Below are 18,111 nucleotides of genomic sequence, written 5' to 3' on the forward strand. Positions count from 1 at the left end.
CAATGTGTTTGAATACAATAAGTTCAGCGTGTAGGAAAGCAACCAGCTCAATAGGGCTCAGATTGCTCTGTAATGACCAAACGGATCGGTGGTTCAGAGATTAATGTGAAGCCAGCATGGGAAATGTGAACTGGAGCAGGTCCTGTCTCCCTCTAAAAAGGGGATAAGGAGTAATGAGATAGGTTTAATGACATAACTCCTGCTTGAGCTGGGAAAAGGGACAACGTGGCACCAGTGTGGTCCAGCCTGCCCAGGGAGGTGACAAGAGGAACCTGGGCACGACCATGTCTTGAGCAGTAACAGTCACCATTAAGATGCAGCCAAAGAGTTCTGGGTTCCCACTATGCGAAACCTTCAACTTACTGCACTCTGCTCATTTACCACCACTGACTATTTGGCCCTGACTGCCAATTATTTAACCATTGCTTTCCTTCTCTGCAAAGACATCCCCATGGTGCACCCTCATGAGACAGTAATGGTGATTTCATTAGATTAAATAACTCCGATGATCCCCGGAGACCAACAGCACTTTAAACACAGAGCCTTGGAGTTAGAATTACTGTTATTTAACATTGATTAGATTACAAGGCAAATCCAATTTTTTCCCTAAACATGATGGCTATGATTTGCCTAGCGGGAGACATTAAGGACGGCATTCCTGGAAATCTGTGCTGAGGGGGAGACCATGCCTGAGTCAGCAATGTCAGGGTGACCCACGGGCTTGTGTCTGAAAGTCCTTCCAGAGCGTGAACAGGGCTCAGGAGTTGTCCCAGTTGTCCCTGTTCTTGTTTTGCTCCAAAGCCAGGGGTCCAGATGGACCCGTGCTGGCCCTGTTGGATTATCTCCCCCTCCAGCAGGAATATCACCAGGAATAATTGGACCTCTTTGACCCATGGCCCTGCCATGGCTGAGGCCGTTAATCATTCCTTAAAGCTCCATCCTGACTCTTTCCTCATGGAGCCCCATGGCCCACAGCCCCCAACAAGGGATGTGCCTCCTGGCTGCAGCTCTGGCTGGTGCTGGTCTGCCAAGGGTGCCTGCAGGGACAGGAGGAAGGGAGAGCACCCGTGTCTCTCCTTTCTCCTCATCCCCAGGATCCTGTTGGAATCCATTTATGGATCAGGGGACCTGAGGGCTTGGAGTGGGCTGGGGAAGGTTGGTCAGGGCAGGAGCATCTCAGGGCTCCACTCCTAAGTACGGGGGTATGGCAAATGCACCCTCCCTGAGGACAGCACAGGGACAGGATGGCTTTCCAGGCGATGCACTTTCCTTCCAAGCCCCTTCCTAAGGCATGCTGTGCGTTTAATGCCTGACTTCAGAGATCAGCCAAGACACAGCTCCGCTGGACCCCTTTGCTGATGCATCTTTGGGAAGCCAATGACTCCTAAATGCATTCCTCACACTGAGCAGAGCCACTTGCGGATCCAGGGATGCTGGACAAGATCCAGGGATGCCGGATAACCCCAGCAGCCAAGAGCACAGCCCAATCGGACAAACTCCCACATGAGCATGATCAGCTGCTGGTAAAAACTCACTGGTCTGATAAATCTGGCTTTATAAGGGGATGTGTAAGGAAATTAAGGAAAAGGGAAGGCTCCAGGAAGAGCTGGCTCCCAGCAACTAAGGTGACCACAAAGGTGACCATGAGCAGAGGCCAGACCCCACCAGGGCACCCACCCTGGGCTGACCACAGGCTGTTCAGCAGAAGGTCCCAGGAATAGAGGAGGATGCATGTTCCATCCATGCTGAAACACCCAGTGAGTTCCAGTCTGGGTATGGACTCCTCCACCCCACTCACCCTTGGATGGCCTCATGGGGATGATGGCCAAGAGAGTCCCTGGGAGCAGCCAGGGTTGAGCTTGGTTCTGCAGGTCACCCAGGCTTCAGCTCCTTCATCAAGGTGTGGGCTTAAACCAGCTTTTACAGTGCTGCTTGATTTGGCCAATAAAACCAAGCACTGCTTTCAGGGCTTCAATAAAACCCAGAGTCGCTCATAATTTTAAGCCAAATTTACTCCAGAGCAAACACACTCAAATTCCTTCCTCACCTCTGCAGTCACCACCCTGATGCCTTTCCCATTCACCTCCCCAGGGCTATCATGAGGCAGAGCCCAGGCAGCTTCCAAGTGAGAGCAGGGCTTGCTCCATAATGACCAAATTGACTGGTGGGGCATTGCTCTGGGTGAGAGCTGAGAAAGCACAGCTTGGCAGAGGCAGGCAGTGACAGGGAAGCACTGATTTCTTCCTCCCACCTCCGTTTTGGGGCAGGCTGGAAGGGAGGGCAGTGAATGCTGGATTCCACCATCTTAAAGCCCCCCGGATAGTTAGGCTGCAGGGATGGGAGCACCAGAAACAGGGACACATCCAGGCATCAGCTACGAGCCAGCAGTTTGCTGTCACTCGGCCAAACAACTCAACTGCAATTAGGAACCAAGGAGCAGATAAAGCTGTAAACCTCCGATGTGCAGCTCCCCCGAATCCCAAAGCTGACGGGCTCTGCCGCATCGTGCCGTGGAGGCAGCAGGTCCCCACGATGCGACAGAGGGCCCTAACCCCCACACAGGCAGGGCAGAGCTCAACCTGTCCAAGTGCCAAAAGAAGCGGCTCCAACACCTCGTTGGGCTTCGCTGCCTGCGGCTGACCCTGACCCGCGGTACTGGAGCCGGTCAAACTCAATTAGAGGCTGTGCACTGCATCTGGGTCAGGCTGTGCAGTCCTTCCCCTGCCCCGGCCCCTTCGGAGGCTCCCGGGGTAACCACTTGCGTGTCCTGCTGAATTCTTTCTTTCTGAGGCTCTTCCAGAGGATTTAATGCTGGAAGGGAGGGCAGCAGAGGCAGGAGCAGACAGAGCAGCATCACAACTCGCTATGGAGGCAGCTCTGGGGCTGAGTGCTGCACTGAGCAGGGATGACACCCCGTGCATGGGGAAACACTGAATCCTGATGTGATTCTGCATCTGACCCTCTCCTCATCCTCTGCATCTGCCTGTGGTCAGAGCAAACTCAACCCAGGGAGGGTGATGCTGGAGGGAGAGATGCTGGTGCTCACCAACTTGGAAAGCCGAGTCTCAGCACCGCTGGATGCACCTTTAGCAATGACCTTAATATTTTGTGAGTGAGCTCATCAGCATAACCCCATTTCACAGGTGGAGAAACTGAGGCACAGGACAGAACAGGCCCTTGCTCACCACCACCCAGCCAGGCTGAGTCCCCCGGGAGCTCAGGTCTCACCACAGGAGTATAACAAAATCCCATCTCCTGCCCTAAGGAGAGTCCAGACTGAGCCAGACCGTGCTACGCTTGGGAACAGCGAGGTGAGAACTGGCCACTTCAAACAAGGAGCATCTGGACAAGAAACAACTTGGTGTTTGGTGCAAGGCATTTAATGTCCAGACATTTGTACCTTCACCACTTTGAAATGGAGAGGTTGCTCCTGGCAATCTGGCATTGCTGTCTCCTTGGAAAGACAAGTGTTGGCACCAAGTTTTCCAACCAGCAGCCCCAGCACATGGCTCTGTGCTCCCACCTCCATCCAGTCTGTCCCACTCCGGCTCCCCAGGATGCTTCCCACTTTGCTAGTGCCCTCCTGACCCAGAACGCAGGACCAGGCAGTGCAGCCATCCTCCCTGCATCTCTCCCGAGGCACATATTGCCCTCCAGCCACTCACACCCATGGATGGGCTGTCATTTTATGTGCTTGCTCAGAAACCTCCAGCAGCCCTTTAAACCCGGGCAGGTTCTCACAGGGCAGAGAAGCAGGACTCACGCCCTCCATCCAAGCAGCAAAACCCTCCAGCAAATGAGCAGAAATGAGAAGCCAGGGCAGCAGCCTGACCTTAAAGCACTTCACATGTTTGCAAAGCACACATCAGTCCTTGGGGGGCTGCAGCAGCTCAGCCCATGGGGTCAGGTCACTGCCAGCCCCTGCCTGCTGCTCCTGCACAGAAGGAGCAGCCTCAGGTACCAGAGAAGCACATAAACCTGAAGGGATGCTTCAGGAAGCTCAGCTGTGCTTACCCAGCTCTCGCTAGCCTGGAAGTGATAAGAGGTATCTTTCCTTTTCCTTTGCATCTGGTATGGACTAACACAGTTACACACACACATCTGGGCTCTTCAGCACAAGAGCTGATGGGGTGGAAGCGTTTGATGGTCACTTACACCAAAATTACCCAGAGCGTGAGTGCAAACTGCAGTGCTCCCTTCTTCACTATCCACCACTGGCCATTCAACGCCAGAAGAAAATTCATCCCCTTCCAGGAAGTGTATTTCTAATCAAATAACGCCAATGATATTATCCCTGATAACAGTTATGGAAGAGGACCCATTAGTCCCCTGACCCATGAGCCCCTGTGCCAGCAGCAGGAGCAAAGCCCTGGGTCCCCCCAGCCAAGATTTGGGGACTCCCTCAGCTGGTCCCTCATGCTTAATAGCTCCAGGTGCATCCTTCTTTGCTAGGCACTACTAGTGCCCTTTTAGAGCCCTTTAACCAAAAACCTTCCTATGGCAGTTTTTCACAATTTAATCTCACACTGTTTGAAAAAGTCCCTATTTCTGCTGCTTTCCAACCTGTTGCTGATAGCGCGGATGGAGACATGAGAGGGATGGCTGCTGCCTTCTCAACCACCCCATGAAATCTCCCTCTCAGCAGCTTCTAGCCCAAGGCCGCAGGGAGAGATTTTAGCAGAGCCCATGAGCTCCTTTCACAGTGCACAGCCACTGGATAATACAGCACGAGTGCAGGGGAGGAGGAAATGTAAGATAGACAGTGAGCACCCAAGGAGATAAGAGATGTAACCAAGTGGACTTGCAGACGCAGCACAGCTCAGCAGTGCAAGAGGGCAGGATTATTGCACATGAGCTTTACCCCTCTTGCTGTGACATGCAGCTGTTGCACAGAGAAACACCCAAACCATCGTGCAGACCAGAAGAAATACCACCTCCCAGCCATGAGAAGCCAACTGCCCTGAGCCACGTGGCGGGTCTCTGCCAGCAGCACGGTGCCCAGCAGGTCCATGGATGGGGAACAAAGGCGACTGGAGCCAGTTGAAACTGCAGTTAATTTTTAGGGGCAGAGACTAGAATTACCTGAGCTGGAAGCCAGCCCAGGCGCTGGGATTAGCACCTCAGCCCTTGTGAGAGGAGTCAGGGGAACTTTCCATGACCTTCAGAGGAGCAGAGCAGCACCAGGGGAGGATGTGGATGATGGCAAGGGAAGCTCAGCACACACACAACACCCACTGCTGATGTTTGTAGCAAACAGCCTCCCTTCCTACCACAGTTAGAGGGGATCAACAACATCATGGACCTAGATGCCAAGATGTCCCACGTGTTAAGCCTTGCTCTGCCAGAGGCTCTAGGTGCTTTTCTGCCTGTTTCCCTGTTGGTAGAGTGGAGCATCCTCCATTCTATCAGTGCTACCATAGCCCTGCACTTAACCCAGGGACCGTCTGCCAGGCTCAGGGGGACAGCTATAGAACCATAGAATGGTTTGAGTTGGAAAGGACCTTAAGATCATCTAGTTCCAACCCCCTGCCATGGTTCTGCCAACACCTCCTAACAGCATCATTTTGGAAAGTGAGAAACACCACAGCTGAGGCCACTGACTCAGTGTTTGTGCCTCAGAGGAGAAAGATCTCCCCCACTTCTGGCTTTGGCACATCATACAGCCTCCTCATGCCGTCACCAGTTTTACCTATGCAAATCACAGCGTGTTAATGGCACAATACTAATTGCACCCACGGCAACCCTGTGCTCCCCCCATCCAGGCTTGGGATCCCTGCCATGGGCAGAGGCCAAGCAGGAGCAGGGATAAGCCATACCTGGCTGCACAGGGAGATCCAGGGTCCTCCCAAACACCTTTATATTGAGACTTAAAGCAAAACTTGGCAAGGCACAACCTGGGGTCCAGCAATGTTTGAGACCAAAGGGATTTAAGAAGCAAATTTCCAGATGGGAGAATGACTCCAGAGCCAACAAAGTCCAGATGCAGAATAGGGAAAGCACCATCTCCAGCTGGCACATTACAGGGACTCAGAACACATCAGAACTGTGGGGTCACTGATCCTGGAGCACGCTTTTGGGGGGTCTCAGCTGAGCCAGACCACCTCCCCAGGCTCTCTGCACACCACTTCTCTTAGGCCACCACATCTCCTCCCTTTCAGTTATTAACCCTATACCAGTGGGTTTAGGACACAGAGCTTTCCCCAGGTGGAAATCCAGATGTTTCCTCACTTGTTTTACTTTGAGTTGGAACATGCCAACACTTGAGAATTTCTCCTCAAAACAGGCTTCCCAAACAGACCACTTGAGACAGTGCAAAGTGCTTAAATAACGTCAGAAGATGCTGGTATGTGGTACTCAATGTTATGATACAATACCATGAAAGCAGAATTGAAATGCTAACAACAAAGAGCAACACTCAAGAGCCCAAAGATGCACACGTGAGCAAACACACACACAAACCACCACATAAACACACAAGTCAAAACAATTGGATTTGATATTTTCCCATAAAAGGCTTCCCCAGAGAGCACGGGCTGCAGGAGGGAGCCCTTTTCCAAGGGGCGATGTCAGAACGGATCAGCCTGGCTTCTTGAAAGTGCCAGCACAAAAAGAAACCTCCAGAGATATATAAATAAATAAATAGCCAGCTTCCCATCGTGATGCTGTGCTTAAAGCCTGAAGATCACAGCAGGATCCTGCTGAAGCTGCTGTGTTGGCATCCACAGTCTGCATGGGTTTGTGCAAGGAAGGTGTCCGGAAGCTTGGAGTGGGATTTTCTTATATGATAGTTGGACATGGCTGCTCAACAGTGGGGAAAACAACCCCATGAGGTTTCCAAAGCTCCCCTGGGGCAGCGATGGGAAGCTGCTCTGTCTCCCAATGGAGATGTACCCAGCCTGGAGCTTGGGGGAGTTTGAGCAGGGATCTTCACATCTCTGCAACAGATGGTGCTGCAGAAGAAAGAGCACATTACGAATCTCCTCACTTCCAGGAAACAAGAGAGATGCTCTTGCCATGCACGAAGGGAACTGGTGATTTCTTCTGCTGAAAGATTCTCTTCTGCAGAGTCACATCATCCGATGAAAGAAACGCCAGGAATAATTCACTTCCTTGAGCAACTCTATTTATATTCCCACTGCAGGCACTGTCCTGCTCACGTACCCCCCTAGGGAGTCGTAAGGGCTCAGGAGAGCACAGGCTGGAGGTTAACATGTTGAACTCCAAACCACGGAAAACTGGATTTCGCATGAGGTGGGTTACACAGGAGACAGGCAGAGACACTGGGACACTGTCACAGTCCCCACGAGGGTCCCAGTCCTGCAGACTTTGCATGAACAGCCCCACTGACCACACAGAGCTTTGTAATGGGGTAAGACCCCGGTACCCAGCTCCAGCAACACGACTTTAACTGCAACCTAATCCACTTCCCTTCCATAATACCCCCAAGTAATGAGAATTTGCCAAGATTTATGGCCACAACAACCTCCGCCGCTCCCCCACGCCAGCCTCTGCAGTTTCCCTGCGAAAGCAGTTTGGGTTACCTCCATATTCTCCAGGGGAAAAGTATAATTAGCAGCTCAGGAGTTTTAATGCTTGCATCAGGGAGGGGGCTCACAGGGGGCTATTCTCAGGGTTTCTGATCACTTGTTGTTTGCTCTGAACTCTTTGGAAAGGCACCAGCTCCCTTCCCCCTCTCCAGACCTAACTGCTCTTATTATAGACTTCAAACGATCGGGTGAAATCCTAGCTCGGCTGTAGTGAACAGACATAGTGGTGGTGATGGTGTGGCCAGAGCATGGCCTCAGACCCCAGACCCTATGGAATTACTCCCCGAAGGCAGCAGAGCCGATGGCAGGACAGGCTGCATGCATAGGTGGGGATTTGCAAGGTCTAACCTTAAAGGAGGACCAGTGGTTTAAGTTGGGTGAATCTGCTGCTGCTCTGAAGAGTATCATAATCTTTGCCATAAATGGGCTCTCAGCAGCTGGAGCTTTGTGCTGCTTTTCATGAGACCCGGCTCCAAATTCAACTGACAAAATCTTGGACAGTCAAAGCCATATTTTCGACATTGCTCAGCACCAGCAGGCATAACCCTGGGTTCCCAGCACCGCAGAGCGAGCCATGGGGTGGATGAGGAAGGCGTTGATCCCCTCCAGCCTCCCACACCTCAGGGAGCAGGGCATGAAGCAGCACTGAAGAGGAGGATGTGGTCTATTGACTTCTGAACCGCCCTAGTATATCCCCATGCAGACCACAGGATCTGCTGACAGAAGAGTCCAATACAATCCTAAGTACTTATTTTGATGCTTTCTAATGGGAATGGGATTGACATCTGCTTATACACCAACTCAGGATCTTACCCCATCATGAGGAATGGATATGAACCCTGGATATGAACTTCCCCATTAACAAGTGATACATAAAAAACAGAAACAGAAAACAGAAGTGATACATATAGGTGCAAAATGCTTAAAAAACCCACCAAAAATAACAACCCTTTAGGGTTTATTTAAGGAGGGGAAAGAGCCCAGCCCAAGCTCTCTGCAGTTAGATCTTGCTGGACATGCCTGGATGGTGCCATCCATTAGGTGTGCACACTGGATGGCACTCCATGAGAGGACAGCAAGCCAAGGCTGTGCCAAGGCTATGCCAAGGCTGCAGGACCTCCAGTAGCAGCTCTAGTGGGGTTCATTTGCTTTGGGTGTATCTAACCCGCAGCATAGCCTGGCAAGCTCAGACTCCATACATCTCATGTCCAGGTTGGAGAGAGGTGCCAAAGTCACATCTCTGCTGTTCCACCACACAGCACAGGGCAGTGACTCCTCTCCCACTTCACTGATGGGTGAACAGGCACACCAAGACACCTTTACCGAAATATCCTGGAGTATCCGAGTCCAGATCACGCACAAAGGCAGCAGCAAAGCACATGCGCACCAGAAACAGTCACTGTCTTTTTATAATAGACTTGGTGACCCCAGCCCTGATCTCATCAGCATTTCCAATGACCTCCTCTTCACCCTTGCTCTTCCCCAGCAAGGAGAGGTCCATTCAACCACCCATAAACCCACCTCATCCTCCATCCCCAATAACTCCTTGGCCAGGAGACCCATGCTCCCCAGTCAAGTGACACACACTCCCCTGTCTTTGTGCCTATCTCAGCCTATCTCCACCTCTTGTCTACAGTGAATTACCCATGCTTTGGGGCCAAGACCATCTTTTGTTCCCTTTTTATACAGCACCTGGCACCATGAGCTATATATGGGAGGTATCTGATTACACAGCTAATAAATAAACAAGGACCTTGATCCTCTTCAGCATGTGGTTGTCCAAGGCTGCAATTTCCCGACAAACTGTTGCAGGCTGTGCTTGATGCTGTTAGTAATTCAGATGTGTTTAGGAGATGAGGAGCAGGCGCTGCTAAACCAGACCTTCCTACAAGCAGATGTGCACACAGCAGGGAGCAGAAAACCCAGACCAGCTCGACCTCCATGTCCAGCAGCACAATCCATGTTCTGTGTTGGGCACACACAGCCAAAGCCCTAGTGTTTCTTGCAGTGGCTTCAAGGATGGCTGAAGAAAGGTGGGGGAGAAGATCACTTCAAGGCAACTACTGCTACAGCATCTCCCTCCCACAGAGGGTTTTGCAACAAGGTCTTTCCTCTTGATGGCCATCCAGTCCTGCTCCACCTTTCAGGAATGGTACGCACTCCTCTGAAGTCTCCCCCGGCATCATCCATACACCTATGCTCCCAGCCTCACTTCTATGCCTACAAAGCACTCACAGGCTGTGCTGCTGAATTAGTGACCACAAATCCCTCAGGACCTGCCACCGGAGCAGCCCGACTCCTCCATCCCCAGGGATCTGATTTCACCATGATTTGAGGCACAGAGGATGGGAAACAGCACAAGGTGGGATGCAGCTGCTCACAGCTGCTATAAGCACATCCCTAAACAAAACCCCTTCTCCCCCATCCCATCTCTTCAGCAACTGAGATGTTCTCTGTTCCCTTTGACTCAGAAACATCAGTGGCTGCCTGGATTAGAAAGAAAAAGCCTTGGAGCAAAATCCCAAGAGGACAGTAATTAGAAGACAGAACTCCCCAGCTCTGGAAGTATCAGGGAGGAGCGATACTTAAACTCCCAACCTGACGGAGTAACTTTGAATCATCTTTCATCTTCCCCTGGATGGGGTGTAATCTAATGACATTAGCTTGGCTTCGCTCTAGTGAAATTGGCATTGGCGCTACAGAGCCAGGGAGATTAAACCATATGAAATAAATGTTCCTGGGGTGACTGACAGGATAATGACATTCCAACAGGCAGCTCAATCAGCGCGAGACTAACAAAGGATCAGAGGGAACCAGCCAGACTCGCAATATCGCTCGCAAATACAGATTCTGGTTTTAATCCAGACATTTCTTTTACTTGACTGGCTTAGCCCCTATTCTTGGGAGTTTTCCTCAGGCTGTATATAGCTGTATTGGGGTGGGGGATGGCAGTTGAACTCTATTAAAACCCATGCTCACCTGCTATTGAACTCTGTTAGCTCAATAGCCTTGTTCAGGGCTGGAGCGGAGGTTTCTGTGCTGGGAAGTCAATGCGAGCATTGTGGGCTGCCCCCTCCCTCCTTTTGTCCCTGTACGACGAAAGGACTTGCAAGCCTGAAACTGAGAAAGCAGCTTTCAGCACGCAACTTCCCTTGCTACCCAAACCCCCGCCCGGAGGTGTCACACTTACCAAATTCAATCACTCAGCTTGGGTTTTTATAAACTCAGGCTCTGGGTAGGACTGCTGCCTCCTCACGCAGGCACAGCTCAGGCTGTAAGGGCCAAGCAATTATTCTACTTGATTTAACAGAGTGGTTTCATGCCTTATGTGGCACTCCAGTAGGTGACAGGACCTCCATGTGCCTTGTGAGCCACTGCTCTATAGGTACCACATCAAGCCATCCACTCTGGGAGCATCGTCTTGCTGCTGCGGCCACAGCTCAGCCCCATTTATCCACCTTCACACCATATAAGAAGTAGTTGTTACTGGAGCTGCTCTTTGTTTCCAGGAGGAACCGGCATCCCCCTCATGCCACCCTGCCATGGTCCTGATGTGACATCCCTGTGACAGCCCATGGTGACAACAGCATTGTCCATCGCCCATGAAGGCTGGCTGGCTCTTCTCCATCTGCATCCCACATCATTGCAAACAGCCAGGAGCTTTTTGTTCCCTGGGACAGGGCACTCACTGCCTGCGCCGGCTTCCTGCGGGCGCTGAAAGCAAACCCAAGTGTTTATACCTTGTAATGATGCTGTTTAGTCTGACTGCTGGGAAACAGAACTGCACGTGAAACCTAAGCCTCTGATGTCAAAGATAAGAAATCAGGACCCCTGGCAAACATCTGGCCATTTCCCCGCCACTGAACCCTCATCAAAGATTACAGTAAACCCATGGAGAGACACAGAAATGCATATTTCTAACAGGCTGGTAACTGGTTACCAGCAGGCTGACACCACAGCGCTGCTATCGCGCCGGGACTCTGTGTGTTAGTAAAGATTACTCATACAAGCAAAGCCAGCAAGATTAGGTCTCAAAGGAATAAGCCCATACAAAGAATTCACTGTACCTCAGCCTCCACAGGGCTAATAAAAAATAAAATAAAGTGATGAAATTCAGTACATCAAATACCAGAACAAACAAACTGCAGCAATTAATGGGAGAGCTCATGTACCATACACTAATGCATAATGATTGCGCAAACAGCATGCAGGGCAGCACCTCGAACGAGGAATAGCTGCAAGATCCAGACCAAACCCCCGGAAAATTTGAATCCCCTACACCATGTACTATGCCCTAAATGCCTGTGGCTCCTCCTCTGTTTAGGTCTGCGCTCCTCGCTCAGGCAGCTCCCAGAAGCGGGTCTATCCCACTGCCATCTGCTCCTCAAGGCTTCCAGAGCATCTTTGATAAATGAGCTTTTCCTCATCTCCACCATCAATTTCAGTAGATGCCACCCCAAAGCCGCGTGTTTATTTTTCAAAGTCAAGGCTTGATTAAAGTTCTTGAGGTTTTTCAGCTCCGTTTTGAAACGTTTCCCCTCTGATACAGGGTCAGCATGTGGAAACGGGAGAAGCGCACACTAAAAATACAATTCTGTAGACAGCTTCAGCCCACACTAAAGGAAATCTTTCTTTCTCAAAGAACCCACACCGCTGCCTGCAAAATCCCGGCGTGTTCCTGACACTGCCGGGTACACAAGAAAGCTCATCACTTCCACGTGTTAAGACTTTTACATAAACACTCGGACCATCAGTACTATCCTACTCCACATTTTAATACTGCCTCCACAAGCTGAGCCAAAATCATCCCTAATAGCTGGGCTTAACACGAAAGTAAAACAAGCTCTGGGAGTATCTAAATCCTCTCCTTTTCGCTTGTTCATTCAAGAAAGCCACAAACACAGACACACTCTGGAAAAGGCAGTTTTGCCCCCACCCTAACCAATCCTTTCCGCAGAAATCTGCTCCTCTATTAACTTTAACACACACAAGGAAAACGTCTAAACAATATGAACGAGAATCCTGCCCCTTGGCTTTAACGTTTACCATCTTGTATTAAAGGGGATGCCTTTCATTTGGTTTAATGAAACACTAATTAATTGAAAGAACCACCCCATCTACCTCTTTGCTCATTTCTTAGGCAAGGTTGGGCTCCTGGAACGGGCGTTTTTGGTTACTCATTACTGGGGCTGCTGAAACATTTGCATGGGGAATAGGGGGTTTCTCTGCACTGAACACAGGAAAGCTGCTGCTACCGGCTGTGTCTCTGGGCTGGGGGCTCCGGGTGGTGATGATAAGATGCTTTGCAAGGGGAGTCAGGATGAGCTACAGGTTTTGCAAAGCCCCCTCCCCAAGAAAAGCCGGGGAGCAGCAAGATGTTGGGGGGGGTATGTGCTCCTCCAGGGGGAATTTAGTTCTGTCTCAGCATCCTCATGCAGTCCCCAAGGTAATGGGGCACCCACTGCTCTTCCCCTTGCCCCATTTCCCCTCCATGCAGGGAGCACCCCGAGCTGCAGAAAAGCACCCCCGAAGCAGGAGGGCTGGGGAGGAGTAGGGTTGGGGAGGGATTAGAGGATGGGGTGGCGGGGAGCAGGAAGGAGGGTGTGTGGGGTGGAAAGGGGGCCTGAAGGATTTAGGAGTGGGGACGGGAAAAGCCGTGGAGAGAGGGGCTGGGGGAAGAGCGCCTGGGGAACAGGGAACTGGGAAGCGGAGACGAAGGCTGGGAAAAGCGAGGTTGGGGGACCTGGGGAATGAGAAAAGGACCGGCGGGTGGGTCGGGGGAGCGAGGACGGGGCTTCGGGGCGCAGCGATGGGGCTGAAGCGAAGGAGGGTTTGGGGTAGCGGGGCTGGGGGTCAGGGAGCCGCGGTCCGAGAGCCGCGGACCGGCAGCGGAGGGGCTCCGCGGCCAGCGGGGGGCACTGCCGGCTCGGCCATAGCCCCAGCCCGGCCTCACCGCGGAGCCGCCGCCCGCCCTAGCCCGTCCCGTACCTGTACCAGGCGAGTCCCCGCTCGTAGTTGCGGTCGAAGAAGTGGGGCTCGGCGCCGACGGCGCGGACGTCGGGGTGCACCCGCAGGAACTCCAGCAGCGCCCGCGTCCCCCCCTTCTTCACGCCGATGATGATGGCCTGCGGCAGCCGCTTGGAGCCCTCGCCCAGCAGCAGCGTCAGGGAGCCGGCCGTGCCCGCCGCGCTGCCCCCGCCGCCGCCCGAGCCGCCCGCCCGGCTCCCGCCGCCCCCGGCCGGCACCTCCTCGCCCGGCGCCGCCTCCTGCCGCCGCCGCCGCTGCTTGAGCCGCTGCAGCAGCCGCTTCCGCCGCGCCGCCGCCGCCTGCCAGGGGGGCAGCTCGGCCGAGCCCCCCAGGTACCCGCCGCCGCCGCCCTCCTCTTCCTCCGAGGCGGCACCGGCGGCGATGATGGGTCCGGGCAGGGTCTGGCAGCGGTCGGCTAAGCAGTAGAAGACGTAGAGGGACATGAGGAGGGAGCAGAGCATCACCAGGAACTTCTTGAAGATGCTGCGGGGCAGCGGCTCGGCGGCGGGGGCAGCCGCCGCGCTCACGGCCATGCTACCCCGAGGCGGCGGCCGGGCGCCCTGGCCATGCTCCGCGGCCGCCCCCCGGCGCGGCCCCTCCGCGCAGCGCTCCGCGGTGGCGGGGGGCTGCGCGCTGCCGCATCCCCAGCGCGGGGGACACGCCGCGGCGGCGCTTCAGGGGGGCATCCCCCGTAGAGCGGGAGGAGATGGGGGAACGGGACCGGGGGGAGCCGCTGCCGCCGCCGCTGCGGGGCTCGGTGCGGGGCTCCCACGTGCCGTCCGCCGCGGCAAACTTCGGCGGAGACATCGCCGGGCGCGGGGCGGGACCGGGGCGGGGGCAGAGCCGGGGGCGGGGGGGGAGGGCGGCCCCGCGGGGAGCCGCTGCCGGGCCCCTGCGGGCGGAGCGGGGTGCGGGGATGTCCCGGAGGCTGTACCGGGGGTGGAGGGATGCGGGGCTGCATCGGGCGGTGCTGCGGCGGATGTCCCACGGGGTTGAGTGGGATCCGGAGGCTGTTCCGGGGAATTGAAGGGTGCCCGGGGGCTAGCGGGATGCGGGGTTGTACCGGGGGGTGCCCTGAAGGCTGTCCCGGAGATTAAGGGGTACCCATAGGCTCTCCCGGGGGATAGATGCCCCAGGGCTGTTTTTGGGCATAGAGGGGTGCGGAGCTGTCCTGGGGGGTGCGGAGATGCCCCGGAGGTGTTCCAGGGGATAGAGGGATGCGGGGCTATACCAGGGGATGTCCCAGAGGCGGTCCCGGGGGCCAGAAGGATGCGAGGATATCCGGAGGGTGCCCCGGAGGGTGTTCGGGGGGTTAGAGGGGTGCGGGGCTGTCCCCTCGGGCAGAGGGGAGATCTCGGCTCTCTACAGCTTCTCTCTCGATGCTGACTGACTTTCCAGGCTCACTGGGCAGCCACACTCCACTGGACTTCTCTGTAAAACCTGTGCAGGGTGATGAAACCACGGTGTCCATCTGACCACCCTTTGTCCACCTTTCTGTCCATCCACCCGGAGTTTTGAACCACCCTCCATCCCTCTGGTACCTGAGCACCAATTTCTGATTTGCCTGCTGATAAATCCACACCTTTACACAGAAGAATAGTTCCCCTAAAACCCAGCAAAACCACTGACATGGGTGTAAAATACACTTGCAGTGTTACAGCCAACAGTTGCACTAAGCACTGTACTGAATACAGCACAGAAAGCCCCAAAATAGGGCTTTTCCCCACTCACTTGAACAAATAATCCCTAGGCTGGCTGCAGAATCTGGCCCACAGTTGGTAGGAAATATCTACAAACACAACAGGATATTGCTCTCAGAATTTGCTCTCCTCCTTTGAGAGTACATAAAACGTGGAAATCGCTATCAGCTTCATGCCTCGGCTGCCCCATTCTCAGGGCTTCATTATTTCGTTGCCTGTGGGAATGTCCTTTTAATTTGAAATGTTTGTCATAGAATATAGAATTTTTAAACAAACTTGCACATGACACACTTGACTTAGATCTTTTTTTCCTCCCTTCTGTTTGGTGTGGACCTAGCTGAGGAATTAAACTTCCACTACTTGGAAAAAAAGCTGATGTATCCACAAATTATTCAATGAAAAGGGGGGAGTGGGGGGAATAGCAATGAATAATAATCAGCCATCTGCAGAGCTGGCTGGCTAATAAAAATGTGTTTCCAAATAGTAAACAGGCCAAAATTAATAACAAATGTTATTCGCAGTGAATTATTCTATTAGATCTTCTCCCAACTTTATGGCATTTTTCTTCTTTAAGCATAGAAACTTATCTTGAATAGATGGATTTCCAAATCCATACCCACCCCAGCTGCAACGCTGCTAGATCACTTCATCTAACATTGGTGAGTGTAATTCCAGCTCGGTGTGTTTGGTGACTTCAAGATACTGTAGCGATGCAGGTATTTCAGTGCTTCAACATGTAAGTAGATGCCTGGTGTGGTTTACAAAAGGCTGTAAGCAGGTTAGGCCCCTAACACCTCTAGGCAACTACTTACATCATTAGGAGCCTAAATGCCTTTATAAATCTGTGCTCTGATCCGCAGCTCATTGAAGGCAATGAAAAGACTTTGCTGACATCAATGGGCTTTGGAGTGGGCCCTGTAGAAGGAGCATGATCAATGCAAAGTGCTTTGACTTCTTTATGCTGCTTATTACGATAGTTTTTTCCTAGACACTTAGAACAATGCTGCATTTTCTGTTTGAATAAATGGTCATTTCAAGCAGAGAAAACAAGAAAAGAGAAGCGAAATCAGTGTGAAAGGGTGCAGAGGGATGATGTGTGTGGAACTGCTGTGATCGTATCACAGAACTCACGTTTGCTGCCTTCTTTTCCTGGAAATACTGGTGAGAATCTCAGTTTTCCTTTAAAAAGTCACTAGTTGCCTAGGGAAAATATGACCAGAGTCTATTTAAAAAGTTTTGGTGTCTAGAAAGCAGTAACGCTAAATATATCTGTATTTAAAGAGCCCCATGATATTTAAGGCAATCCTATGATTTTTTTCAGAACCTGACTCATCGTTTCTGCCTGCTGGGGCTGAAGGCACCGGTGGCTCCAGCAGCCAGGAACAACTCTCCAGAAGGAAGGTGTCTTACCTGGGAGAAAGGGCAATAAAACAGTGAATAGATTCATCCCTCTGTGCCCTGTATTGCTGAGGACTTTGCCGGTACAGCTGCAAACATGAGATTCCATGAGCAGGCTGGTTTTGTCCTTATTTTTAGGTGAGTTTCAGTAAAAAGAGCATTTGCTGAACACTGTACTATAAAGCCAGAAAAATTGGGTGGCTGACATCATGACATCCAGTTCTGAGAATTTACACTTCTTACCTGTTTTAGCAAAAAATAACCCTTTCTCAGGGATAATGTGGGGGTTTTTTTAATGACTTAGAGGCTTGGAGCAAAAGATGCTTTCCATTTCACTCAGCCTCTTACATATCTGACTTAACATTTTCAGTGCAGCCTCTGTCTTTCCCCACTGTGTTGTTTGATCTACTTATCCCAAAGCCCTTCCTACACCCCATCACAGACACCAGCATCCCCTTCCTGATGCCTGGCAGCAGAGGGGTGGTGGGATCCTGAGGGTCCAGAGATGCTGCACTGTGGGCCTGCAGTGACCCTCCTGGTGGGCTGGTAGGGCAGTGGTGAGCACATCCATCCCAGCTCGCAGGGCTGCACATTGTGCCTGTGACTACCAGCATCCTGGCACCAGCCCTGCTGCTGGCATGGGCTCAGCCCGGGGATGGTCCTGGCAGGCTCTCCTCCATGGTCCTGTTTGCACTTGTTCTTACCTTGCTTGGCTGTTCCTTTCTCCTTTTATCTATTATTGTTTCAGTGCTTGTTCCCCCCGAGGAATGTTCTGCTGCACAAGTCATTCCTGGTGCTACTTCTGAGAGTGAGTGGGGCTCTTCTCCCAGCATGGTAGTGCCAAAATCCCCCTCCACCACCAGCAGCAGCCCATTAGAATCATAGAATAGAATCATAGAATGGTTTGGGTTGGAAAGGACCTGAAGATCATCTGAAGATCATCCTGCCACGGGCAGGGACACTTTCCACTAGAGCAGGTTGCTCCAAGCCCCGTCCAACCTGGCCTTGAACACTGCCAGGGATGGGGCAGCCGGCGCCTCAGCACCCTCACAGGGAAGAACTTCCTTGTTTCTAACCTAAATATCCCGTTTAAGTTTGAACATAAACAAAGCTTTCTATTCCAAATGGGCTGTTTTGGGATTCCCTTCTTTCGGAGACCCTGCATGGGGCACTGAGGAGACAGACCTGCGTAGCAGGAGAGCCCTTCCACAAGCGAGTCTGCAAATGCTTAAGCTTAGCAACCCAGATCCTCTGTTGCTTTGGCAAAGAAGAGCTGAAGACTTCGCTTCCACCATCTGATATTTCCAGGTGCTCCTGTGCAATCAGGAAGAGGGAAGGCTTCCAGTTCGGATGCCTTGTGCATGCTCAGCCCGCACCAGCCCCACTGGGACTGCTGTATTTTTTCCCCTTTCCCAGTGACCCGTAGCATGGATGGGATC

At 52.5% G+C, this 18,111-nt stretch overlaps 1 protein-coding gene and 1 long non-coding RNA gene across 3 annotated transcripts in view; one reads left to right on the forward strand and one right to left on the reverse strand.

Annotated features, from left to right (window-relative positions):
- HS3ST3A1 (heparan sulfate-glucosamine 3-sulfotransferase 3A1) overlaps positions 1-14,407 on the reverse strand; it is a 32,745-nt gene extending 18,338 nt beyond the window's left edge. The window contains exon 1 of the mRNA XM_030506531.1: positions 13,536-14,407. Within this exon, the coding sequence (XP_030362391.1) occupies positions 13,536-14,107 (572 nt within the window). The 5' untranslated portion in view covers positions 14,108-14,407. The remainder of the gene's footprint in view (positions 1-13,535) is intronic.
- On the forward strand, positions 14,362-17,797 carry LOC115616813. 2 transcript variants are annotated; one of them, XR_003994407.1, is made up of 4 exons: positions 14,362-15,111; positions 15,871-16,435; positions 16,596-16,810; positions 17,421-17,797. It is a non-coding gene; the product is annotated as an uncharacterized LOC115616813 (long non-coding RNA). The 2 variants fall into 2 exon arrangements; XR_003994406.1 differs by having other exon boundaries at positions 14,850-15,111; positions 15,849-16,435.
- The last annotated feature ends 314 nt before the right edge of the window (positions 17,798-18,111 follow it).

The sequence above is a fragment of the Strigops habroptila genome, chromosome 14 (genome assembly GCF_004027225.2).
Source record: "Strigops habroptila isolate Jane chromosome 14, bStrHab1.2.pri, whole genome shotgun sequence".
Taxonomy (NCBI): Eukaryota; Metazoa; Chordata; class Aves; order Psittaciformes; family Psittacidae; genus Strigops; species Strigops habroptila.